This window comes from Lupinus angustifolius, chromosome LG15, assembly GCF_001865875.1.
Source record: "Lupinus angustifolius cultivar Tanjil chromosome LG15, LupAngTanjil_v1.0, whole genome shotgun sequence".
Lineage (NCBI taxonomy): Eukaryota > Viridiplantae > Streptophyta > Magnoliopsida > Fabales > Fabaceae > Lupinus > Lupinus angustifolius.
This window is the reverse complement of record NC_032023.1, coordinates 19,509,199-19,536,765: the sequence shown is the minus strand read 5'-3', so window position 1 is coordinate 19,536,765 and position 27,567 is coordinate 19,509,199. Positions and strand designations below refer to the sequence as shown.

At 31.9% G+C, this 27,567-nt stretch overlaps 4 protein-coding genes and 1 long non-coding RNA gene across 11 annotated transcripts in view; 4 read left to right on the top strand and 1 right to left on the bottom strand.

Moving 5' to 3' along the window:
* LOC109327381 lies at positions 6,936-7,780 on the top strand. The gene has a single exon (XM_019560498.1). The coding sequence runs from the start codon at positions 7,036-7,038 to the stop codon at positions 7,441-7,443; it is 408 nt and encodes a 135-aa protein (XP_019416043.1). The 5' UTR covers positions 6,936-7,035; the 3' UTR covers positions 7,444-7,780.
* On the top strand, positions 12,309-15,907 carry LOC109328230. 2 transcript variants are annotated; one of them, XM_019561597.1, is made up of 6 exons: positions 12,319-12,870; positions 14,573-14,635; positions 14,846-14,908; positions 14,996-15,064; positions 15,185-15,332; positions 15,387-15,907. In XM_019561597.1, the coding sequence occupies exons 1-6, from the start codon at positions 12,556-12,558 to the stop codon at positions 15,476-15,478; spliced, it is 750 nt and encodes a 249-aa protein (XP_019417142.1). In that variant the 5' UTR covers positions 12,319-12,555; the 3' UTR covers positions 15,479-15,907. The 2 variants fall into 2 exon arrangements, with proteins under 2 accessions (XP_019417141.1, XP_019417142.1); XM_019561596.1 differs by having other exon boundaries at positions 12,309-12,870; positions 15,185-15,907.
* LOC109328231 lies at positions 12,674-13,154 on the bottom strand. The gene is made up of 2 exons (XR_002105407.1): positions 12,932-13,154; positions 12,674-12,893 (listed from the first exon to the last, which is right to left on the bottom strand). It is a non-coding gene; the product is annotated as an uncharacterized LOC109328231 (long non-coding RNA).
* Positions 21,986-25,087, top strand: LOC109328229 (homeobox protein knotted-1-like 3). 5 transcript variants are annotated; one of them, XM_019561594.1, is made up of 7 exons: positions 21,987-22,262; positions 22,299-22,793; positions 22,871-22,991; positions 23,765-23,958; positions 24,074-24,205; positions 24,474-24,610; positions 24,695-25,087. In XM_019561594.1, exons 1-7 carry the CDS (start codon positions 22,230-22,232, stop codon positions 24,732-24,734), a joined length of 1,152 nt encoding a protein of 383 aa, XP_019417139.1. In that variant the 5' UTR covers positions 21,987-22,229; the 3' UTR covers positions 24,735-25,087. The 5 variants fall into 5 exon arrangements, with proteins under 5 accessions (XP_019417137.1, XP_019417136.1, XP_019417139.1 ...); XM_019561595.1 differs by having other exon boundaries at positions 22,022-22,481; positions 22,533-22,793; XM_019561592.1 differs by having other exon boundaries at positions 21,986-22,793; positions 24,698-25,087.
* LOC109328228 (neurochondrin) overlaps positions 27,358-27,567 on the top strand; it is a 7,807-nt gene continuing 7,597 nt past the window's right edge. For both annotated transcript variants that reach the window (XM_019561589.1, XM_019561588.1), the window contains exon 1: positions 27,358-27,478. In XM_019561589.1, coding sequence (XP_019417134.1) covers positions 27,476-27,478 — 3 coding nt within the window. In that variant the 5' untranslated portion in view covers positions 27,358-27,475. The remainder of the gene's footprint in view (positions 27,479-27,567) is intronic.

The following is a 27,567-nucleotide window of genomic DNA, read 5'->3' as shown; positions in this document are numbered from 1 at the left end:
ATAGAAGAGAAACTAAGGCTAAAGGTGGTCTATAATTGAAATGCCAAATAACCTACATGTTCTACTATGAACATGCATTCACATACAAGGACAAATGACATGAAGTTGATGGTACATGACGAAGGATGATATATAGTTCATTCATCATATTCTCTATGAATATATTAAGGTACGCTTCCACTCTAGTTTTATATCTATTCTCGATAATTTGACATGAAAGATCTTGACTATATATAATATATTGTTCATCATCTTTAGTATGTATGTAATATGTATCTTCAAGCATATAAAGTATCCCATCATTAAAGTCTATTATTAAAGATTTTTCCAACAGCACATGCTTGGGTTACTATATATGCAAAATGATAACTTCCCATACTTAGAGTTAAGCAAACAAAACCAAACATGTAGTTGGCTTGAGCTTTATTAAATAACATTTAAGATTTAAAGAGCAACTTTGTTGACATGGGAAATGAAATTAATCAACATGGGATTGAATCACCTGTGGAAAAATGGTCTAATCAAATATCCTAAGTAGATTTGGGCAACATAAATCACGAGGTTACATTTTCAGCTTCTAAAAATGCTTTACATAACGGGCAATGTTTGAAATTAGAGCCTAGTTGCGATGATTGAGGAGCTTCAAAGACTAGACTATGAAGAAAGTCTTGTACAAAATAACTATTTTCATGTGACAAGAGTGTTTCTTTCTTTCTTCCCCGCCAAACTTAATTAATTGCTATCCTGTTGAGTGTGGAACTGTGGATATTGATTATGGAAATTGGATGACAACCAAGAAGAAGAAAAATAGGGCAAGGTTTCTTATTGGATATGGGGATCTGCTGTCCCTAACCATGTCCCCAACCACGTCCCTGACCAATCACAATAAAGCAAAACTGATAAAGTTGTGAATGTTTAATTTTTTCTAACTGACGTGGCATAATATGATTGATCTGTGATAGAATTTGGGACAGTTTAGAACAGCAGATCCTTGTTCTTCATATTCAATGGTACAAGTCACTGTATGTTGGTGATGATGAACTGTATTTATCTGATCTACTACGAAATGGGTGAAGGATAATGAGTGTAATTAATACGATATGGCCAGAGAGTTTTTAGCTGTAAAATGTGACTATGTTAAAGCTGAAACATAAATAGCTTTTTTACATTTCAAAACATCCTTAGTTTAGGCTTTTGATTCATACAACTATGCAAATACTTAGTTTTTCTTTTTCTTCTTACAAGTGATAAGATTAAATAGTTACATCATCTTTCTTATACCAATAAAATCTTTCTTATAGAATGAATTACTCAAGTAATAACTAAGTTTTAATTCAACATAGAAAACTACCATCTATTCTCGATAATTTGACATGAAAGATCTTGACTATATATAATATATTGTTCATCATCTTTAGTATGTATGTAATATGTATCTTCAAGCATATAAAGTATCCCATCATTAAAGTCTATTATTAAAGATTTTTCCAACAGCACATGCTTGGGTTACTATATATGCAAAATGATAACTTCCCATACTTAGAGTTAAGCAAACAAAACCAAACATGTAGTTGGCTTGAGCTTTATTAAATAACATTTAAGATTTAAAGAGCAACTTTGTTGACATGGGAAATGAAATTAATCAACATGGGATTGAATCACCTGTGGAAAAATGGTCTAATCAAATATCCTAAGTAGATTTGGGCAACATAAATCACGAGGTTACATTTTCAGCTTCTAAAAATGCTTTACATAACGGGCAATGTTTGAAATTAGAGCCTAGTTGCGATGATTGAGGAGCTTCAAAGACTAGACTATGAAGAAAGTCTTGTACAAAATAACTATTTTCATGTGACAAGAGTGTTTCTTTCTTTCTTCCCCGCCAAACTTAATTAATTGCTATCCTGTTGAGTGTGGAACTGTGGATATTGATTATGGAAATTGGATGACAACCAAGAAGAAGAAAAATAGGGCAAGGTTTCTTATTGGATATGGGGATCTGCTGTCCCTAACCATGTCCCCAACCACGTCCCTGACCAATCACAATAAAGCAAAACTGATAAAGTTGTGAATGTTTAATTTTTTCTAACTGACGTGGCATAATATGATTGATCTGTGATAGAATTTGGGACAGTTTAGAACAGCAGATCCTTGTTCTTCATATTCAATGGTACAAGTCACTGTATGTTGGTGATGATGAACTGTATTTATCTGATCTACTACGAAATGGGTGAAGGATAATGAGTGTAATTAATACGATATGGCCAGAGAGTTTTTAGCTGTAAAATGTGACTATGTTAAAGCTGAAACATAAATAGCTTTTTTACATTTCAAAACATCCTTAGTTTAGGCTTTTGATTCATACAACTATGCAAATACTTAGTTTTTCTTTTTCTTCTTACAAGTGATAAGATTAAATAGTTACATCATCTTTCTTATACCAATAAAATCTTTCTTATAGAATGAATTACTCAAGTAATAACTAAGTTTTAATTCAACATAGAAAACTACCTTAAAAAACAAAACAAAATGTATGATTAAGAATTTCTATTGTGACCTAAAATCATATTTATGCATGAATCAATTTCACCGACAAATAAAATTTAAAGGTAGCTTAGTAGTTTGAGGAAAATAAAATTTATAATACATACAAAAGACGTAAAATTTCATATTTTTATCCAATTTTCCTTTTCTCCTCACTTGTGTACATGGATTTAGTTATTACGTAATTATTTGAAAAGAAAGCGATCTAACCCAATGACTACTCCCAAAACAATTTCTTAGAAAAGATACAAGCCCGTACCAAAATTATTTTATTTCAATGAATACAATAATGGGCTTTATCTTATTCAAAGTGACGTTAAAAAAGCCCAATCCACAAAACCCAACCCAGCAAAGTAATCGGGTTGTTTTTTTATCAGAGTGAAATGAAAAAAAAAAGGTATAAAAAAGAGTGCGAGTTGGGTACTAGGGTTTCTTCACAAGGTAGGGTTTTCGATATTAAGTCCCTTTTGGCGCAGCCTAAGTTCCCGGAGAAGAAGCCAAGATGGTACGTTTCATTCAAAGCCCTTTCCGTCTTCTAACAACTTCTTCTATTTTAATTCTATTGGAATTTGCTTTCATGTTTTTTGGTCTGGTTTGATTGATTTCTTTGTTGATGTTTTAGCCGTCGCACAAGACATTCAAAATCAAGAAGAAGCTGGCGAAGAAGATTAGGCAGAATAGGCCAATCCCCTACTGGATCCGCATGAGGACCGACAACACCATCAGGTACTTCTTATTACACTCTTTTTTATGTCTTTGTCATTGCAATGTTATAAGTTCTCTGTCGTTAAAACTTGTTATGTTTTTTTTTTCAGGTACAATGCTAAGCGCCGCCACTGGCGTCGTACTAAGCTCGGATTCTGAGGTGCTTGCTTGCTTTGCCTGCATTCATTTCAGTTTTTAATTAGTTGCGGTTTTTATTACTTTTGAGACAAAAACAGTGTTATGGAACTGTCATGTTTTTCGTTTATTGCCAGAAGATTAATGTTTAAGGAGCTTATTGTAGTTCACTGTTGGTGTTCATTTCCTAATTACTATTCCGAGTAATGAGAATTTTTCATAATCTGGTTTATTGATGTGAAATGCTAAATGATCGGTAACTCTTAGTTTTCCTTTTGTCCTGCTTATATTACTAGATTCTATTGTGGCTGTGTTAGTTTGTAGTTTTATACAACCTTTAAATGTTGTTAGGCTATTATAGGATTTTTTTTCTCGTAACTCATCTTGCACATTTCTTGTTTATAATCCTTCCTTTGTTTCTTTGTCTTGTTAACTTTGAACTCAGGGTTTGCTTAATTTTCCATTCAATTTTGTCACTTTCAATTTTTTAAGTGAGCCTGATAATAAACTCGACCATTTAGAGGATCCCGTGATATGTTTTGTACAATCTCTCATTAGTCTGAAGCAGATGGCTTTATTTTTTATATTATGCAAGAGTTTTTCCTCTCTTCATGTCACCTGGTGTGTGAGAGAATGATAACATTCCAAACTCTGCCTGTCTTCAAGCTATATCGAACTATTTTTCATTCTCGGGTTTCTTTCATATAAGAGATAGTTTGATTTCTTATGACATTGAAATAGTTTGATATCTTGTACACTAAGGAGGTAAAGGCAGCTCCAAAATCACATTCCCAACCGAGGCCGAAGAGATAGTGTTATTCCTTATATCACCAGGAGTTGATCCTGTATAACACTGAGTCTGTTAGCTAGTTGGGTTTTAGAGATGAAAAAAATGTGAAGGAAAGGTTTTAGAGTTATTTCACAGATACATGGGTTTAACTTTTTATCTATTATAATTGCTTTGTAGACACTCTAATATCATGAATTTGGGTTGGTGGTCTTCAAAATAAATTAAGACCATTTTGTTGCTTTAACTAGGAAATATGTTTGTATATGACCAACTATAAAAGGACTGTCTAGAGTCCTGTGCTCACAGACCTGGTAAAAGTGTTGTGGATCCAATGTATTCGACAATGGAAATCTTGGATTTGTATGTGAGCTGAGACATGGCGTGCAATCAGAATCAGTTGTCAAACACTCAAACTTCATATTTAGAGTTAACATAATTGAATTTGATCTAATAGGATCAAAAACTACCCATCCACTGTGACAATAGATTGTCACTGAGCTAGTGCTACCCTTCCTTCGTAACACGAGCTCAAGTAGCACCACCCTAAGAGTATACACATCGATTTTATCAGTCATTTTATCGGCCAATAAGTTAATTGCGTTGTCCTCACTAAAGTTTTGCCATACATGCATTTTATTTATATATGATCAGCTTTTTTTTGTTACTCTTGTATAGTGGTCCGGGCCAGTTCTCCATGTTGTCCAAACAGACTAGAGCTAGCAAAGGGATGAATTCGATAATTTAGATTTGAATTTTAGTGGATCGCATATCAATTTATATATTAATTCATCAAATAATATTTTCAATTATCCATTGCATTTAAATTCGATGTTAGTGGATACGTTTTTATCCATTTACGTAACCATTTAATTGATGGATACCAATCCATTTAATATTTTAAGAAAACTTTTATTTTTCTCCAAATTTTTAAAAAGTCTTTATGAAAACCATTATTAGTCAATTAATTTTCTAACTAAGGTGTACACATGTAGTATAGTTAATAATAAATTTTACTATTAACCATATTCACTTTTCCTATCATTGAGATAGGGAATGAAATTGAAAAGTAAAAGGAAACATTTGTGAGTTGTGGATATATCTATAGATTTCTATGGGCTATATGGGAACATTATTAAATCTATTTATTAGCCAAATATATACTTAGCCATTAAGATATTAATTATTACTAACATCTAATTATCTACTAGTTCCTTTTTTTGTTGATGCTGCAATTTTCTTCCTTTTAACTTCTACTTATATACAAATTTGGTTCCCTAATTAGATGCAAATGTTTACTAGCTCTGGGATGAAAATGTAGGGACTTTGCATGGACGAAAAGAATTGAAGACCAAAGCTTCCAAATGAAAGTTGGGAGACAATTTCCGTGCAAGTGGATTAAGTTAATAGGCGAAAAAGAATACATACACAATTACACGTCCCCTCTTTTTCTGTTTATTTTTTGGGAACACTGTAGATACAGTCCTGTGATTAGGTGGAGCAAAGTAGGGTTATATAGATGAGATTGTAACGTGTATGGCACAATGAATATACTACTTTCACCCAATCCACACGCTCTTTCCCACTTTCAATGTTTCAACTAATCCCACCAGTCAACATTGTACAAACCGTGTCCACTAAGACGGACGGATTATTTGACATTCTCAAAATATATACAGTATAATGCACTTAGTATCTATTATTTATTTGTATTATTTTATGGATGATGTAATGATAATATATAAATTTGTTATGCTGACTTTGTATATATCTTTTCTCTACTTAATATTTTAAATTTTATATTTGGGCTTCCAATCTGTGTTCATAGCATATAGTATTAAAAATACGTAAAGAAAACACGTATTTATGAAGAAGAAAAATACAAAAATCCCATTCTAAGATTTTTCTATATAAAAATTACTATTTCAACCATCTTTATAAGATGCATCTAGACACATAATTGGAAAAACAAACTATTAAACTTTCCTTCCATTTTCAACATTTCTTAATTACAACGTTATGTGTATCTTATTTTCTGATATATAATTTCTTTATGGCTGAATCTTAAAAAAATAGTGTTGCAACTTGCAAATGATATAACGTAATAAATAGCACCGAAGAAGGTCAATTAATCATACATTACCAATCATACATGAAATAAACAAATAAACTTAAATCGAATTTTAATTCATTAATTTTTTTATTTACTGATTTTTTTTCTCATTATAGCTCAAGTGATTTTGCTATCAGGTTTCTCTATATTTTAATTTTAGTTTATTGGTAATAAAAGTAATTAAAAGTGATGAGATGACAAATATCCACCCCTTATTCAAGAATAAGCTTCAGGGAATTTTTTCTCTTTTAAACATAAAAAAGTAAAATAATATTTAAAAATGTGAATATTAAATCTATTCTTCATTTTCAAAACGTTTAAAGTAATATTTTAAACAGTTTTAAATATTATATTAATTTATTATTTAGGGAAAAATCTATCTCAAAAGAAAACCCAAAAAACTAAAATGGCAACGAGGAAAATAAAGAAGACTAATATCGCTAAACAAGAAACAATAAACTAAAGTGCATTTAAGCGAAATAAATAAATTAAAGGTTGAAGATAATGGCAATGGAGGTAAATAAAATGAAGCATGAGGGCATGGCAATAGATAAATGTCACGGTTTCCAATGATAAATTGATAATAACTCGGTTGCTTCAATATCTCTCTCAGCCGACCTAACACTAAATAAATACCCACTCTTTCCTTTCCTCTTCATCCATTAGTTGAAATTTCAATTTTCTTCTTAAAATTCCCTTTCCCCATTTTCTTCATAACTACTCATTTTCTCTCCTTTTTCTCTCTCATTAAATGGGTGTTGCAGTTCTTAATCCTCAGGATTTTCTTCAAAAATCATCATCTCCCAAAACCTCTCCTCCTCCAAACATGAAACTCCCCAAACAATATCGTACCCACCCGAAACGAACCCACTCGACCCGACCCGAATCCACTTACGCTTCTAACCCTAAACTTAACAAGCCAGTCATGAATCAAGTTAAAATACTAAAACGCGGAGAGCAACTTACCAAAACGACGCCGTATCGGAAGCCGGAAGCTGTATCGGAGAAAGTGGTTGGATTATATGCCGGAGCTTCCATGCTTGTGGCTTCTCCGCCACCTAGCTCGGTTCCGTTACCGGTTTTCGTTACAAAGAAGATCGTAGCTGTTAACGACGCCACCAATAACTTACGGAAAATCTTACGCCTTGATTTTTTGTAGTTCTATCTGTTTATTGTTGGTATATGAATGAAGAAGGAAGATTTGGACGGTGGTTTTTAGTGATTGGAGAATTTGAAGGTGCTCGATCTTCTCTTATTTTTTCAGCGAGAAGATCGAGTTCGAATTTCTGACTCTGATTGTTTTAGCACTTTGTTCATTTTACCCGGATCACAAGCTTATACTGGGATTTAACTATTTACTGTTATTCTTAGATCTGTTTAATTTTATTGCCTTGATTAAAAGGATAAGCTTCTGTATATTCATATAATAGGTATTATTATAATATGGAAGAAGTGTTCCCCTTGATTTGTATTATGATTTATTTTGTTAAGTATTAGTGAAATGTAATTTGTATTATGAATGATTAGTCTTTGTTCTCGTTTTATCCTAAAGAAGAATTTGTGTTCGATTTGTTTTGCTTATGTAAAGAGATATTAGTTGTTAGATATAATCTATTATTTCTTTTGTGGTTTCAATGATGATAAATTGATAACATGAAATGAACCCAATGTCATGGTTATTAGTATAGATTATAGAATATAGATGGATAAGAGAAATCATTTATACAAAAAAAACAAAACAAAAATATTAAATGAAGTTATATTAAATACAATATGTAATCTTTTGAAATTAAGTACAAATAGTATGGAAATTAATATTTTTTCGTTAATAAGTATCATATTTTAAACAAAAATATAATAAATGTAATTAATTTGAATAAAATATAATATATTATGAAAGTAAGGATATATGGTATATAAGTCAATATTTTTTCTTTATTTTTATTTTTATAATATAATATAACAGTAATTTAAACAATATAATTGTTGATATATTTGTAAAAATACATTTGCTTTTATGTTATGTGGAGTTATTTTCTAATATATCTTATTTGGTTAGTTTAGTTATGTTCATCACTTTTTTGTAACTGTGACACATATTCGTTAGTATAATATATTAATATGATTTCGACGGTGTATATCATAATTTACTAAAATTTATAGGGTGTGAACGTAATTTATTTATAGAGAATAAATTAAACTTGTATCCTTAACTTGTTTATTGTTTGACACTTGATTTATTTTTTATTTTATATATTTTAAAAGGAAAATTTTTAGAGAGAAGTAAAACAAGACATATCAAATAATTAATAGATTTAAGGTGATACTTTATTTTTAAATGTGTATATGGTTAGTATATAAAATTCATGTACAGAAAAACATTAAATATTTATCCTTATATTTTGTCTCTTTTATCCTTTCAAACAACTCAATAATTGTCTTTGTTAAGTATTATTAAATATTAATTAAAAAAAGTCAAGATCCTCTTCGTTTTTTTTTACCATTTGCAAATTGTCCTTATGAGTTAAAGAGCCTTTGTTAAGTATTACTAATTATTAATTAAAAAAGATAAGATAGAAACTTTCAAATAAAGAATTCAAAAAATATTAAATTAGAAGACTTTGGTTTTTGATCGGGTCACTGATAAGAATTAGAAGCATAACTAGTTTACGTTGACCCTAATTATTCATTATTTGGTTTTAAATATTTAATATTTATTATATAAATACTGTATTTTTTGTCAATGAAAATAGTACTTCTTCTCTTGCTTTGTTACAAGAGAGTGAGTCGAACAGGGGCTAAGTTCGGGGTCATTAATTTGGGATAGTTCGGTCTCAGATTGGAGGTTGACAGGTTGAAGTGTCTAGTGAGATGCTCCCTAGGGTGCTCTTTTTTGTTGGATGGGGATCTGGGTTCGTATGAGTCTGGCTTACATACCAGGGGAGGTACTTGAAAAGATGTTTCATATATCAAGTCAATAAATGACAGTGGAGGGGGATTCAACACCAGAGTATGAGATAATACAATGCTTAATAAAGTAGAAAATAATGGTAGAGAGTGTGGTGACCAAAGTCCAATTGCATCTTGTGTGTTGTGTGTGCAAGTTTGTGTCACCTTATTATAAGTGTAAGGGGAGGAGCCCCTATTTACGGTGGAGGTGGATGGAAGGTTCTTTGTTAGATGATGTTGGTTTGACCAACCATTTGGGCATGTTGGCCTATTCTTAATAGAGGAGGGACTACTTTATGTGTGTTGATGGCTTGACGAAGTCGTAGTATGTGCATAGTTGATCTATAGTAGGTTGCGGTAGCCACATCCTAATCATGTATTTGCCATAGAGCAGAGGGTTAGGTGAGAGTACATACGACATGTAGGAGGTGTTGGCGGCGTGTTAGGTGGGTGACATAGATATGACCTTTATACTTACTTAACGTAGTATCTGGGTGACAAGGCATTACGTGGCGTAAAAGAACCTTGTCTCTCCAAACTATGATCATTGTTGTAGAATAATAATCACACTAATTTGTTTTTCAACATGGTTTTTGATAGCATCATTTAATATACATGATTATTATTATAAAGGACATAAATATAATCTTTTAGATAAAGAATTATGTTTAATATAACTAACTTAAACAAAATATAATATATTATGAAGATAAGTCAAAATAATATATGATTCATTGTCATTTCATTATTTTTGGTTCGTAAAATACATCAATAATTTTAAAGAATATTGTTTGAACCAATTTTATACTATATTATAACGAATCAAAAATAATGAAGAAATATTGACTCATATACTATTTGGATATGTATCCACAATATATTATAACATGTTTAACTTAATTACACTTATCACATTCTTTTGTAAATTATACTTATCTCTTATGCAAATGTAGTTTTATAATGTATATGTATAAACTAAGGGTGTGCTAAGGTGTGTGAAATGAAAAATTAATTTATTAATTTCACTAAAACTTATAGGGTATCAATCTAATTAACCCTATAGATTAACTTAATAACTAATTGTGCAATGATATTAGCAAAAATAATTAAATAATATGTGGTAATAGCAGCATCAATAAACTGCATTTCACCAAACTCTTTTTCCAAAACTTGTTATATCTCCTATATTTTCAATCATTGAAGTTGTATAGTTGGTTATAGAATTTGTGCTCTATGTATAAGAATTTTGTATAAAAACACTTACATTTTTTTTACTTTCATTTTAACAATATTATATTAATAATAAAGTTTAATTATTATTATAAATACATTTCATTAGTTAAAAATAACTTAATATGAATATAATTTAAATGTTTTTCACTATCCACCCTGTCAAATGTAATAATAAGTTATTATTATTTCTAATATAGTAAATTTGGTGATCAATTGTTTTTGTGCTCATCTTTGGATTACTTTAGAATAAAATATGCGATAGAATGACAAATTAAATATTCATATCGTTCATTTACTCATGATTTAACAATAAGTGGAATATGTAAACTAATTTGTAAATTTTTTAACAATGAGTGATAGCATCATCATCCGAATTATTTATGAACTACATGAAAATAAATAAAATTTAACTAAATGAAACTTTTTAAATAAAAAATAAAATGCATATTTACTTCATCAAGTTTCTCATTGTTGGACGCTAGCTTTCCTAGTTTTTTACTTGGTTTTTATCCTCCAACTAAAATGAATTTGGAAAAATGATATTTCAAATGTGACATATGTTGTTTAACATTGTACTACACATGTAATTCCTATATATTACACACAATTATAAAATGCATTCTTGGTCCTTATTTGCCCCCAATTTTTTTAGGTATATATTCATTCTCTAACTTATATGATCATAAAAGTTATTATTCTTTGAGAAACTTAATATAAATAATTGCAATATAACATATGGTAGATGTTATATATGGTTACACTATGCATGTCGTTCTAATGTAACACATTTAATAATAAAATACAACTTTTGTCCTTAAGTGACGTCGTATTATTATATTCAATAAAAGTAAACATTTATAAAAAATAATTAATTAAATAAATATTACAAACAATCAATTAATTAAAATTAAATAATACATAATTCCTGGTCGTGTGACAAGATGAATGCTCTTTTAGTCACAGACAATAAAGTAATATGAGAGAGACTGATAAAGAGAAAATGAGATGAGAAATAAATTGAATTTTGTTAGTGTTTGGTTATTGAAAAAAAGTGTCCTTCTCAATCTTCCTCTCTCATTATTCTCATTACATGAGGAGAGAAAAATGTTTATTGGATCTCATTATATTTTTTCACCCTCCCTCCAAAACCAAATGAGAAATATATGATATTTTTTCAACTTTTCTCTTATTATTATATTATACCAAATGGAGAACATTTCATACTAAAAGATTAGGTTTTAATATATAAGTTATTAGTTTCTTATTAGGATCAATTGAAAGAATGATGTCATTAGACAATCATGTCGTTTATAAGATGATAAGTGTATATAAATATAGTAAGCCAAGTTTTACACAAATCAAAAGGATGATAAACCAAAACTATCATTTATAATTCAGGGTGTCATATAGAAATAACACGTATAATATCACATTGAACAACATTTTTTTAGTTTACCATATTTATCAATCGGACCGGAGGCAATCATGTCAAAGCTGAGAATATCCATAAGTATGTGATGTTAACTCTTTTAGCGGTATTTTTTCCATCCACAAAATTCGAACTCAATACATTGCTTAAAAAAAATCAAATATGTACTACTTGAACCAACATCTGATTGTCACAATAATGTATTATCTATACAAAATTAACAAGGAAGAGTGGCATTGATGGCATGGTAGGTCCAGGTTATGGCAAAGAGAGAGTGAGAAAGGAATGACACTCCACATTGGCCACACCACCACTCTAACCCTTTCTTTTACCATTACTACTACTAAGTACTACTAACAATACCGAAAATAAGGGGAAACAACAACGAAAAAAAGGGGAAATAACAACACACACCAATAATAACTCCACTCTTCATTTTTCTTCCACTTTCACCGCTTCACACAATATCCCCACCCACTCCTCTTTTTCTTTTATTTATTTATTTCTTCTGATGCTGTATCGTATATATATACACACGCAACATAAACCTATCTTCCTCTTTCTCCTCATCTATTTTCCCTCACCTCTTCCTCTCTCTCACGCACCAAATCCACCAATTTTTTCAGTTACATGACTGTTACCTACGCACAACACATATAAATGACGATGATGGTGAAAGACGAGTGGGTTCAAGCTGCTATGACCAACGACACCCTCGTCGTCGAGCTTCTTCTAAGGCTCAAGAAAACTGTCTCACCCAAATCAAAGACCCTTTTGCCACTCACATGGGGCCGCAAGCAGCCACGCTCTACCTCAAGGTCAAGACTACCTCCTGTTCAACCTTCTCGCTGCGGTGGCGCTGGTTCAACCAGATGCAGCCCCACCACTCCACTCTCTTGGAGCGGCGGCGCTTCTCCTTCTGACACCGCTGATTGCAACGATGATTCTAACCGCCATCACGCCGTTAGATCCAAGGTTCGTTTTCTCCCTCTCTCTATCTATCTATCTATCTATCTATCTATCTATCTATCTCTACCTCCTTCTTTCTCTCTCCTCGCTGATCTGTTTTCTTTGCGTGTCATACTCGTGCTGTTTTACCTTAATACCCTCGCCTTCTCTTTTTTAGTGTACTCACCTCCGCCGTAGGATTCTAGCGGCGGTGATGTCTCCGTTTGCTTCGAGACATTCTTGTCTTCCAAATAACGTTTCCTTTCACTTTTACTGTTTTGACCTTCTCTTTCCTCGAATGCCTTTACGCAAACGGTTTTCGTTTTCGATTTTCCGCTGACATCAGCAGATGCCGCCACGTTATTTTTATTTCCATTTTTTTTATAAAATTACATTCCACACCCCGATCCGATAAATCGTGGCAGTTTCCGTTCCGTTTTGCGAGTTTCTTTTATATTTTCAGGCGTTTGATGTGGATTTACGGTGACGAAAATGCCCCTGTACGTTTTTGACACGCGTGAAGTCATACTAGAAGTAAGGAAGAGGTTGACGTTTTGTTCTAGGGTAACTCGTCTGTCATTCTATATTCTCCTATTGATTTACAAAAACACCCTTCCATTGGGAAGGGGAGTCTGAGGTTTTTTGGTAATAGTAATAATGGAATAGGTGGGGCCTATTATTTAGAATAGAGAGCAACTATTGTAAAAGGGTTTAGTTGGTGATAGATGGGGTCGGATTCAATCTATTTAATTTCCTACCTTTACTTTCTCATCTCTCTAATGACACATAGCGGTATTAATAATACACCATGCCATGGCATGCCACTTTTATGATCTAGAAGGGGTTATCGATGAGTATCACGGGTACGATAGTGAAGGGTGGTTGTAGTTGGTGCCTTCAATGAGAAATTGCTAAACAAAAATAATAATAATAACAAAGGCCAAAACAACACCACGCAGTATTTGTGGCCCCTTGGGCCCACCCCACCTCACTTGGGGCGTGCTTTCTTTATTTCTTAATGTAATAGTTGGAAGCTATTGTAATGTGATCAAGTCACGTGACCATTCTTTGACGTGGCTCAAATTTGTGAGGTACGCCAGGTGAGCTGTCCCCCAAAACGGGAAGACGATATAGACTTACACAGCGAAATATGTACGTAGAAACAACCGATTAAATTTCATTAAAATTTATTCCAATGAAAAAACATAAATACACTTCTCTGAATATGATTTGTTATATATGTCTTCGTACAATTTTTTCTTTCTCGTGGGATACATGAGTCTATGGCCACGCAGTTGTCACTTGTCATTGACATGCCACGTATACCAATTTATAAGCAGATCTGCACATTGGTCAATGGTTTGGCCAATGCTTGCCTTAATTAATAATAATTATTGATAATTCAATATTATTAGTTGCAACTTGCAAACTTCAATGTCTCTTTTTAAGTTAAATTTACTCATTTTAGCCGAATCCAACCCTCAATGTCTATTCTAGATCATTGTATCTTTCCTTGACTTTTCACAACTCATACTGACATTATTTTATGGGTAATGTTACCATTCTGGAGTTGCTTAATCGTCACCTATATATCATATGATTTACTCTCTACCAATTTAGGTTATTTTTGTCTTCACCTCTAATTATGTAACTCTATTATGGATTTGATTAGATTTGACACTTGTACCACTATTTTGCTAGTCTTTAATAAATGGAAACACATTTTCAGGCTACTGCTACAAGTGGATATACGGGCAATTCTGCATCTACTAAAAAGTGCAGAAGAAAAAAGGTAAAGCTGCGTTGTTTCCTCCTTCCCTTTTTATTTTTATTTTCAGTACTTTGTACCTTCTTTTTTAAAGTAATAGATGCTCTATTTCGTTTACTTTTACAAGTTTAAGTTTCTAATTGTATTGGATTGAGAAGTGGTTGGCAATGAAATCTCTTTCCCTGTGAATATGTTAAATGAGTGTTAATCATGATTCTTTTTGCCATTTTCTAGACATTTGCAGAACTAAAGGAAGAGGAAAGCTCTCTGCTAAAGGAAAGGGTATATTTAGAAAAGGTATCTCTCCACTGATGTTACTCAATTTTCTCTTCACCCATTTTCAGATGGGCATGCATGATCACTGATGTTACTCTTATTTTGCAGGAGATAGCAAATAAAAATGCTAACTTTGAGGCAGAGAGAGCTTTAAACGAGAGAATGAAGAGGATAAAGGTAAATTTAAATGCTATTTGACTTCCTTTTCGTTATGTATATTGTAAGTCATATCTATTGGAGTAATAATTTTGCATCATTTATTCCCTGACCTCTGGTTTTTAATATTGAATTTCTCAGCTTGATTTCGGTTCAAAATGGCTTAGCAATCCTAGTTCAACATCTGTTGAACTGCATTGTACTCCTGCTGGTCAACCCCACCAGAGAATAGTAGTACCTTTTGGCCCTCCAGAAGTCACACATGCAACTCAAGATGAATCTAATTCACATGCAACTCAAGATGAATCTAATTCACATGCAACTCATGATGAATCTAATTCACATGCTTCACAATCTAGGGAATGCTTTTCCCTTATACCAGATCTAAACATGATGCCACCTGATGCTGGTTCTTACACAGAGGATCTATGTTGAATGAGTTGATTCCTACTTATTTCATCCTCCACTACGCAACAGTTGTGGTTGAAACTAGAACAAAGTATGAAACAAACAATGTACAGAGTCCAAGAGTACATTTTGAAGGCTCTATGTCTCTATCCAATGGAAAAACACTGGACAAAGTCCTTCATGAGAGACGTTTCTTGATGCAACGTAACAACCCTTTCATGAAAAGAAGGTGCTAGTCATAAGTGGGAAAAGTTTATTGTTTAGTTCTAGCCATTAGGCTGTAGGGTAGAAATGTTACTGTCACATGTTCAGGGGATAAAAGGCCTTGATACTTCTGATTTTGGAATTCTTTAATCATGTGTAAGATGAACCATTCTTTGTAGGTTAAAAGCTCTGTTTAGATTCTGGATTCCTTCAGAAGTTATTTTAATTCATCATCAGTTTTATGAACCAATTTTATCTCTATATACAAGTTTATCTCTGAGGATGTTTCCTGGTTTTGAGAATGTTCTTATGTGAAATTCATTCCGCTCCTGGAAGCTGAAGGGGCATAACTTTCATGGTTTGAAAGTAGAACATAACTAACAGCACCACCCTCTTCTCTGTAAATTCATAGTCTTTCATACATAGACAACAATACATGTATTTCTACCACCTTACTTCTTCATCAAAGAGTGACGTGGAAGTGTGGTTTAAGAGATAGTCTGTGTCCGAGGTAAAAGAACCAATAGCTTAGGTTTGTACTATGGTATTGCTAAGTTCTAACTTAGGAAAAATAATAGATTTTCAGATTGTATGAGAGATTGAATATAAATTGATTTTTTCATTGGTTGTTATCTAAAGGCTAATTTTCTTTTGTTCTCTCATGCTCCTCTACAAACTCACAAAAGCTTGCAGCCAACCAAGACTATCTAACCGCTTGATTTACTTTCCGGATTATTGTGGTTTAATATGATTAGATCATAATCTCCCCAGTTTAAAATGTGAGACTCCAAATTAGAATCATTTTCAGGTGATCGAATTGCCCAATTCAATCTGATTCTCATAAGATTGCTATCAACTACTTTCCCCTTAAAGTAAAGAGAAGTTTAAATGTTTAATTATGTCCTTTATTACAAGGTGAAATAAATTTTTATAACAAGCAAGACATCCCTTAATTTGTACATAAAGTTTGAGAACATACTTTTGAGTTATGGAGAGAATAAACTAAATAAATCTTCTACGTTGACATTATTTTACAATCAATAAAATTATTTTTGCATCTCCTTTGTTTTTAATTTTTATAGCTAAACATATCTTAAAAATGTTTAAAAAAAATATAAATAAACAACGAAAGATGTACATTATTCACCAACAAGGCGTTGGCATAATGGTATAAGCCCTTAGATCTCCGGTATGACCAAAAAACAAAGGTTTGATTCCTGAAAATATTATTTATCGAGAGGGACGACTACATACCTCAAAAGGAATTAGTTTCTTCCTCAAAATATGAGGAGATACTCTTGGTAGTACAAAAAAAATATGCTTTATTCCTTGGACATAAAGCATAACTCAGATTATAACTTATGCACCAAAAATCCTAATTTCATTTGATTTAATCTTCTATATGGGCTGGAATAGTGGATCGGAGCATTGTTTGGTTGAATGGATGGTCTTGTTCTCTTTGGGTTAGTTTATGATCTCCTGTGTTATGGGATATGACATGGGCTTGATGTGAAATGCAAACAAATAGCACTGTCCCGTATTTTGGGCGCACGAATCCGTTGAATCCCCATTTTTTATTATCTGTGAAGGGGTTTGCAATTTTTAGTACATGTCCTATATTTTCATCAATTCATGGACCCTTTTTATAATGTATTTTGAAATAAAAAACATTTTGGATATTTGTGAAAGAGTTTTGAATAAATAGTAGATATTTTAATTACATCTACAGCCATCCAAATTATATATACAGTATTTTCCAAAATATATAAAATTAGAAGAAAATATATTTAGATCAGAAGTCAAGTGATATACTTACTTAGAGAATGATATTGATGGAAATGAATTGTGTGAAACTAAATTTACTTAGAGAATTATTGTATAAGGAAAAGAGGCATGTAGTTTTTGATTTTTGATTTTGTTTTTAAAGGTATATAGTTTGTTTGCCTAATGCAATATTTGCATATCATATTTTGTTGTGTATATCTGATATTGTTGCATCGACAAATTGAAATTTATCTAAACTAAAGTTGTTGAAGTCCTACTATGTTCTACAATGTCACATAAAAAATTAAATGGATTAGCGTTGATAGTAATTGTGAATAATGTTTTGGAAAAATTAAATATATAGATTTCATCAAATGATTTTGGTTAAAAATAGTTATAAGGAGGCATTTTTTAAATGAAATTTCAACATCTGATTTGAAAATGGATGGAAAATGGTATAGCAGGAAGCTTGATGTATAAAAAGGATTTAAACGGTTTCCTAAACCATCAATTTATGTCCTATTCTAGCTGCTTATATAAATGGGGAAACAAAATAAAGTCACATCTTGTTTTTAACACACTTTCCATATTTTCTTCTCTAAATTATAATTATATGATTATAAATCAGTTGCTCACTCTGCTTTTGTGACATGACTCCAATTCATCCACCATGTTAAAATCATTTTCACATTGACCAGTTTCATTCACAGAAATGATAGAAGTATATATGACTACTAATGAATTTGCCATAAGAAAAATTGAAAGGTCATAAATCAAAATGGTATATAAACCAGTACCAATCGTATTTATTAATATTATTATTATAATATACAACAGAAGTATGTCCAAGAATGGTTGAATAGTCGTGAAGAATCAAGTTTTGTTATTTTTCTTCCTAAAAATATATAGAAGCCAAATGGCCAGCATGGCAATATTCCTTTCACTGTCTCAGTAAACAAAAAATGCTGAGGTTGTTGAATAGTGTTCCTTCATGGCCTTGAATTGTCAAATTTATGATCCAACACCTCATCAAAACTTATGAAGCACGGATACTGATACGTGTGTCGGATACGATACATATCTGATACGTCGACACACATTTTTTTCAAAATACAGGATATGATATGTTTAGGGATACGCGTATAAAATATAAAAACACATAAAATATGATAAAATCATAAATGTAAATCAAAATATCCAAAGTAAAAAATATAATGGAAATTTAAAATTATTGTCATCCATAACAAATCTATTTTATCATATTTTAATGAAAACGAATCTATCCTAAAATCATTGCCCTCCATAACAAATATATCTTATTCTACTTTAATGAAAACGAATTTATCTTATCCTGTTTTATTGGAAACGAATCTATCTTATCATGTTTTATTGGAAACGAATCTATCTTATCGTGTTTTATTGGAAATGAATCTATATATCTTATACTTTACTGAAAATGAATCCATATATCCTATATTTTATTGAAATATAGGCTATACTTACTGAAAACGAATCTATATATCTTATATTTTATTGAAAACGAATCGGATACGTGTCTTAATATTTATTTATTAATTTTTTTCTTCTAATTTTTGGATACTTCATGGATATGTATCCTTCGCGAATCCAAGCATATCCGTGTCGGATACGTGTCGGACACCGACACGTGAGGGTGTTTGACGAATCCGTGCTACAGCGCTCAAAACCATTCATTTTAATTATTGCAACAAAAAATTATAATATTTTATTACCCATCTAGAAATTCTGACGTGCTTTTGAAGAGAGAATAGTTATTTAAAACGTATACATAAACTACAATGTTTAAAATGTTTTAGGTAGATGAGATGATAAACATAAATGACACATGATAAGAATTTTATTTTAATTTCTAGAAACACCTAACTATCTCTCTACTTTTAAGGTAAGTTCTATTTGCCAACCGACATAATACATAAAATTGTTGAACGATCCCGAATTAATGCATCATAATAGTCATGATATATCATTTTACAATATTAACATATAATTTTTTTTATATTACAAATGAGTGCATTTGGTGTTACTTTTACTTTTATTGCAGCTTATAATGATTTGTGAGTAAATTTTATTGGACGATTTTGACTAAGATCCTATCCAATAATTTCTCTTCCTCTATCTCTAGGTCAACATGTGTATGCTACTTTTTATTACTTTTATTTTTAAATTTTTTATTTTATTCGTATCTAAGAATAAAGATTATTTTATCCCGAACTATGTCTCACCTCCCTGTCAAAACCACCAAGCATGCGCTTCTGACGTCTCTATTGCATGTGACTCCTATTTTTCCTCAATAATGAAACAAGCTATAAACAAACCAATGGTAAAAAAGACCAAATTGTTGTGACAAGACAATAAAGAACTCATATAACTCAGGTATCAAAATTGCTATATTTCAAAACCAAACAAAAACATATATAAACATGAATCAGAAGTAAGAAAATAAAAGAGGGAACCATCAACCATATTATGTGACATAACTGTGAGGTCTGAATACATGCTTGCTAGTATAATTATAATATATCAAATATCATGATCTTTCCTTCCTCATCTATCATATCACCTACATTGCCTTGGTGGGACACCCTTTACTTCTTCCGGTTTGTGTTACTGTGTTTACAGTTACATATATAGTAGCTTCACTCTTACTTCCTATATATGCTGTTTTCACGCGCCATTATTAAGAACAAGCGACTCTATATTGCATAAAGGCGACTTTAATAATTATTGTATAGTCTGAGACAAATGATCTTATCCAGATGCATCGTCATTCTTCTGGACTCATTTTACTATATAGAAAATCAGATATGTAAAATGGTCGATCAAGAATGATGATGCGATCTAGATAATCATCTATAAAATTCTCAAACCATAGACATCTATGTTTTGTTTTTATCCACTTTTATCATGATGATGAAGATTCTCTTTAAATATAAGTTACTCGTTTTATCCATGCAGCATCTTATGTGAAGAAACCCAATAGAAGAAAAAAAGTGGGGTAGGGATGAGTGATTAAGTGGTCCAATACGACAAAGATCGCATGTCTCGAACGATTCTCATTCCATATGCCGAGCCCATTAAAATGTTATATTGTGTTTTTAAAAAAAATATTTTATTTATATAAGAATATATAATTGACTCGTGATATGGAATGAAACATATTTGAAAACAAGTGATCACTATCATATCCATGAAGGAAAGAGTGTAATATATTTTAAGTGCTTTTGTGGTCCTCAAGATGAGAAAGCCTAATTTGGAGGCAACTCATGAAGTGGGGCAAAAGAACATGATGTGGTGGGAAGAAGGGGGGCCATGGGTATGTAAACCACATTACAAGTTCACAACCATGGGACTATGCTAATTATTTAACTTTCAAACGATACCTTATCCGGTCTTCTAGGTTTATCAAACCCCAAATGGAAGAAAAAACTGTATGCTGACAATTGACATTATTTACTAATCACTACTCTTCGAAAAATGAAGATCATGAAAATATTTTCCTTGTTTCACCAAAGACTCAAGCAATTTTGGATTATTGTAAGTTTTATACAAAAAACTTGTTGCTACGAGTTTTCGATTTAGCTATTGGGTCAATATAATTACCTTATATTATATAAAAAATTATACATATGAAGTAAGAGTAAATATATTTTGGTTCGATGTAATTTGATCTCTCTTCAGATTCATAGGATTATAGAATTTTCAACTTTTCTTCTAAAAACTAAGAAAAAAGTAGGGGCTGAAGTCAAAATTGCTTATACTTACTCAATTAAAACATATTTAGGGCTATTTTATATATGAATGATGAAGATTTATTACTATTCTCCTCTCATATATGATGAGGGCATATCTTTGTCATCTTGGTTTTGAAGAATATGAACAAAACTAACCCACTTCCTTTTTCATTCGGCTAAGCGCATTATTTGAGCCAAATTCTCTTCCCCATAATTGTTCCACACTGATAGTAATGATATACTGGCATATAATACCATTTTGCTTTGATCTGAACAATCATTTTCCGCTACTAAGTGCACGTTAGAAAGCATACCCAATGGAAATCGATGTAAAACAACGGGTGGTGTATATAGTTTTTTCTTCAATCGGTAGAATTATTGGCTTCACCAGTGGAACATTATGTGTCAGCTAGAAATTGGTCAAAAGCCTTAAATAATCCAGAATATTAATGTTTGTGTGAAGTGGATTCCTAGCAAGGGTTTGGTAACATGTACGTTAATATATTTTGCATGAGATGGATGTATCCTTTCTAATTCCTACCTTCGAACCTCAATTCTCATCTCTCTTTCTACCTAAGGAACATGGCATGTTCCACATCCACAAATTTATGTAGCTCCTTAAGGAATAGTATCAAATTTTATGATGTCGAAACATATTGATGCAATAAGTATCATGATTCACTCATAATGGAATCAATATGAATGATGAATAATACACATTTTTTCCTCATATTAAGACTTTCTCATCTCATTGTGCCTCCAATCTCAAATTTCTTTTATAGTTAGTAAGTTTTAAGTTGTAACCATTAGTATATATACACACTTCGTTCATTAGTATACTAGTCCCTCCCCTTCTTCACTTTTTCCCTTCCCTCTGTCTTCACTCCATTCATTCTCGTTTGTTATTCATTCCTACAACTGTTACACCAAAGAAAGACACACAAATACACTTTTTCTATTTATTTTTCTTCTTTCTTTTCTCATGCTCTGTCTCTTATAGTCTTCTCCATGAACTAATAGCTACCTTCCTCTTATATTATATGGCTTACCAAAATCACAACCACCACTTCTCTCAAAACCTCTCACTTCACCATTTTACAAACCAACAACAACAGCAACTAGCTTCAGCCCCAGACCTTAGCAACAAGCCTCACTCCGATCCTAACCACTCTCTCCAAACCGCGCCTAATTGGCTCAACAACGCTCTTCTACGTACCCAATACGATACTAATAACCATAGCGAAGTAATGAACGTTGTCACTGCCGGCGCCGGAGAATCCATCATCGCCGGCGTATCCCACGACTCCGACGAATTGAAGGCTGACACTGGAGCCGGCAGGGAGAAGAAGGAGGCAGCGGAGGACGGTGGCGGCGAGGATGGATTGGTGAAGTGGCAGAACGGAAGGTACAAGGCGGAGATAGTGGCGCATCCACTGTACGAAGAGCTTTTGTCGGCACACGTGTCGTGCTTACGGATCGCCACGCCGGTTGATCAGTTACCAAGAATCGACGACCAGCTTGCTCAGTCACAGAATGTTGTAGCTAAGTACTCCTCTTTCGGAAATATGATTGATGATGATAACAAGGAACTTGATCAGTTCTTGGTATATTCTTTTCTTTCCTATCTCTTCTATTCATATTCATAATTCATAATTCATCTAGGAAGGTTTTGATGCTGCAGTCACACTATGTTCTATTGCTCTGTTCCTTCAAAGAACAACTTCAACAACATGTTCGGGTCCATGCAATGGAAGCAGTGATGGCTTGTTGGGAGATTGAGCAATCCTTACAAAGTTTAACAGGTGTAATAATTGTCTACTTCATCTATTGTTACATCTTAACATGAAAATAAAGCTTGTTTTAATGATAACAAAATGAAAATAACTTGTCCTAATGTTTTTTCTAACATATGTTTTCTTATTATTCATACAAGTGATAGAACCAACCTGTAATTTAGTCACCCAAACATAATATAATGGTTATTTATGCATGTATGAGCAATTTCCAGAAAGCTGCTTGGGGGGTCTGTTTGGCGTATCCTTTTAAATTAGGCTAAAATTTAAGACAACTTTATATGAAAAGTTGTACCAAATTATCTCTATAGTAGCACTCCCAATTTTAAACCTATGGACTCTAGAACATGTTATCTTGGGACATAGTTTTTGCTATTAATCGATTCATGTTCAGACTGCAGAGTACTTAAGTTCTTGAAATCAGGGATTGCACCTTCTGTGATTTGTAATTTATAACTATATACTTTTGTTTTTTGACAAGGTCATATGTCGATCAATATTGCGAAAATATTTTAGTATGAACATGGCTACAAGAACCTTTTTCTCTTCTTTCTTTTCTTCATATAAAGGCTGGGTTTGGGAAACTTTGATGGTTGGTGAAATTCATTAAAATTGAAATATATTGAAGCACATAGTGAACAACTAACCAAAACTACACACTGCCTCAGACACAATGAAATTAGTTTATGTGTTAACAGAGAGTATCAAATGCTTGTAGTGCATTGCCCAATTATCCACATTTTTAGCATGTTATTCGAAACTATTGTTTACATGATTAACAGGAGTTTCACCGGGAGAAGGTACAGGCGCAACAATGTCTGATGACGAAGATGACCAAGTAGATAGTGATATCAATCTACTTGATGGTGGTTTGGATGGTCATGATAGCATGGGATTTGGCCCTCTAATTCCAACAGAGAATGAGAGGTCCCTCATGGAACGTGTAAGGCATGAATTAAAGCATGAATTGAAACAGGTAAGGAACTCAATAATGCTGATAAATAGCCTTCAAACTCTTCCTTCATGCACTCTCCATTTTAAGTCTCTTCCCAAGTGATGATCATCAACCTAAATTTGTTTTCAATAAGTAGGGTTATAAGGAGAAAATTGTGGACATAAGAGAAGAAATTCTACGCAAGAGACGAGCCGGGAAATTACCTGGTGATACAACCTCTGTTCTTAAAGCCTGGTGGCAGTCACATTCTAAGTGGCCTTACCCTACAGTAAGAACTCAATATTCGCTTTAGTAAAATTTTGGACAATCTTCTCAAGATTCAACAAATAATCTGCAAATTGAGTTTTACTAAACATTTTTTTTGAAACAAAGATGCCCTTCTACACATTCATCCTATGACAGTATAACTCTGACACAGGAATAGGTTGAAGCTACTAAGGAGATTTTTACAAGTGACCTTGTAACATTTAATGTTGCTGTGTCACAACTCACTCATCAATATTTATTCTATTCTTAATCGATGTTTAACTTTTCAGGAGGAAGATAAGGCAAGGTTGGTGCAGGAAACTGGTTTGCAACTAAAGCAGATTAATAACTGGTTTATAAATCAGAGAAAGAGGAACTGGCATAGCAATCCTTCTACTTCTACTGTCTTGAAGAACAAGCGCAAAAGGTATCCCTATCAAAAAAATTCCTTCTTCTTCTTTTTTCAATTTAAATTTGCATGAGATTTTCACCAATCTTAAATTTAAAAAAGAAGTAATGCAGGTCATAGTAGTGGTGATCGTTGCATGTAAATGTGTTCAAGACTATACTAGTTCTTTTTCTGTGGTCAATCATGCTACATGTCAAGGGGTTCAAGAAAAGGAAATGATAGCAAATCAACATTTTGCTTATGATCAAGATACATGGTTAGAACTTAGTGCAAATGAGGAACTAATGTTAATGAATGTTTCACCAATGCTTGAAGACCTATAGTACCTTTGATGCGACAAGATTAGATAGTTAAATTAGGAATTATATACTGAAATCAAAGTGGCTAGCTCCATGGACGTATGATTTTTAATAACATTCTAATGGTTGTCATATATATATAAATTTGTCATTAAATTCTGTTGAAGAAATCATATAGTAAGGGGGACCCAGATACTCTGTCCCAGTTTCAGTCCAATCAACTTTGAGCAAGTAATATAAAAATGTCACATTTTGTTTTTAAAACAAATATATTTAGTTATGTGTCAATTTTTAATTGGTGAGGACAAGAAATTAGGACAGGCGATCCAAGTTATTTTCAGAATTATTCTCATTGCTTACAATTGTCTAATCATTGTTCAGATATTCCACCTTGGAACAAACCATATATATGTGGAAAAGCTCTTCAAATAATCACTATGAAAATCAAAACCTTAAGAAAAATTGATAAAAAAATCAATACTAATGAATGAAAATGATATTCCATTCATGTTTTTTCCTTCTATTTTATGTTTTCAGTGAAAATGAAAACAGAAGATAATATGCCCTAAGTTGTTACTTTCTATTCTTTGATGGTGGTTGCCTCGTGTGCACGGTGACATGTCCTCAACTATATCCATAGTCAATTACAATGAAGCAAAACTGATAAAATTATGAATATTTAATTTTTTTTAACTGACGTGGCATAATATGATTGGTTTGGGACAGAGTTTGAGACAACAGATCTTTCTCCGTTAAAATGATGCTCCTTCAAGTGCTCGTATGGTCATAAAATCATGGCATTGGAAATATAAATTTTTTGGGTGAATTTAGGAGGGGTTAAAACATAATTCACATATTCTTTTTAATGTCTGTGGTTTGAGGATAACTACAGGTTAATGACAACATTTACTCTTTGGGAAATGACCTGTAAAACAGACAATAGAGCAAATGGAAATAAATCTAATCGTCGAGTTATATCCACAATTTTGCATGTGATCTTTGAACCTAATTTTGTTTGGGATTGTGACAAATTAGAATGTATTTTAGTATACACGATAAATAAGACTTTTTAATTAGGTGATAACACAAAATAGAATAAAAATAAATACATGTGATCTTCATTCCAATCATTTAGTACAAGGAGTAATGTCATAGTAATATTTGTTCCCTGTGGTCTTCCTCTAACTCAACAAATTGATTATTGATTTCTCTTGTTCTTATAGGTTTTTTCACTCTTAAGACACAACTACATGACTTAAAATAACAAGGATTTTTTCAATGTTGCATACCCTTTGAGGTTTTGGTTTGAAGTTATTTATTAAGTCGCATACCCTTTGTGAACAAGGCATATATTGGAAGCATGCATCCAACTATCATTCAAAAGGAAATACTTCATTCATATTGAGAATAAACCTCAAACAAATATTACACACTGATTTGATGAAAAAATAAAGCCTAATCAGAGATTACAGGAGTTATAACCTCAAGAGATATTCCCATTGTTTGTTGTTTTCATAAAATTATAAATTATAATGTTGAATTATCTAAGAAACGGTATTACATAATCACAATTGCTAACTTCTATCTTTTTTATACTATCAAATGTATCTTTTACTAAGAAATTAATCAATTTCAAGGTATATGACTGTCCCTCTAATAAATATAGTTCTCAGTAATCAAATCATCGACATTTTGATCATTATGGGATGAAACGAATGAAACCTAATTTTATCTGTATAAATAATCATCACTCACCATGATTATTTCATAATTTAATTCTTTTTAGAAGTGCTATCTAAAGGCAATGCGTTTTACTATCTTGTAGAAAATTTAGTTACCTGTACTTGAATAACTAAATTTATAATAAATTATTAACAGTTAAAGTTATATAATTATCTATAATAAATTACACTATATGTTTCTCTTACTTACTATATCAAAAAATCTATTTCAAAATCAAAGGAAATTGGAAATGGTTAGAAATTAATTATCAAAATAACATCTATCTTTTAAAATAATCATTATCGTAATCATGATAAAGAAAATAAGGTAGAAGAGCACTTAGTGCTGGGTTATTTAAATCGAAACCCACTTTAATTCTTTTCCGCTCCAGTACTTTTTTTATTCATTAATTAAAAGAAAATGCTCTTTATTGAACAATTGTTTATATGCAACTTATAATTTCTAGCAGGAATATCTTAAGATTTTGCTTGAGAGTTGCAAAATACGTGACATACTTAATATATAAATCTACTATCTATGTATTATTATCGTAAAGATTTATATATAGTTATGTTAAATATTATTTATTTAATTAATACAAATTAAAAAATAAATGATACTTACATTTTTTATTTATACTCTTTTTCTATATTTATTATAGGTAGAGAATTGATAAATTTGGACATGCGTTCCTTTAACAATGGCTTTGGTGAGGCAACCCAATTTATAATTGTAAATTTGTAATCCCCCAACCCAATACAGAAGCGCTCCATCAATTACCGCCACCACTCACAAGCAAAAAGGAATTTCGAGAAGGTTTTGAAGTCGAAACCCACAGAGCTTCTACTTCTCAAACCCTTCAATGGTACTCAACAATTTCTACTCCTCTTCTTTAATTCTCATTCCTCTCTATTACACCTTTCAATTCAATCCATTTTTTAAATATACAAATGT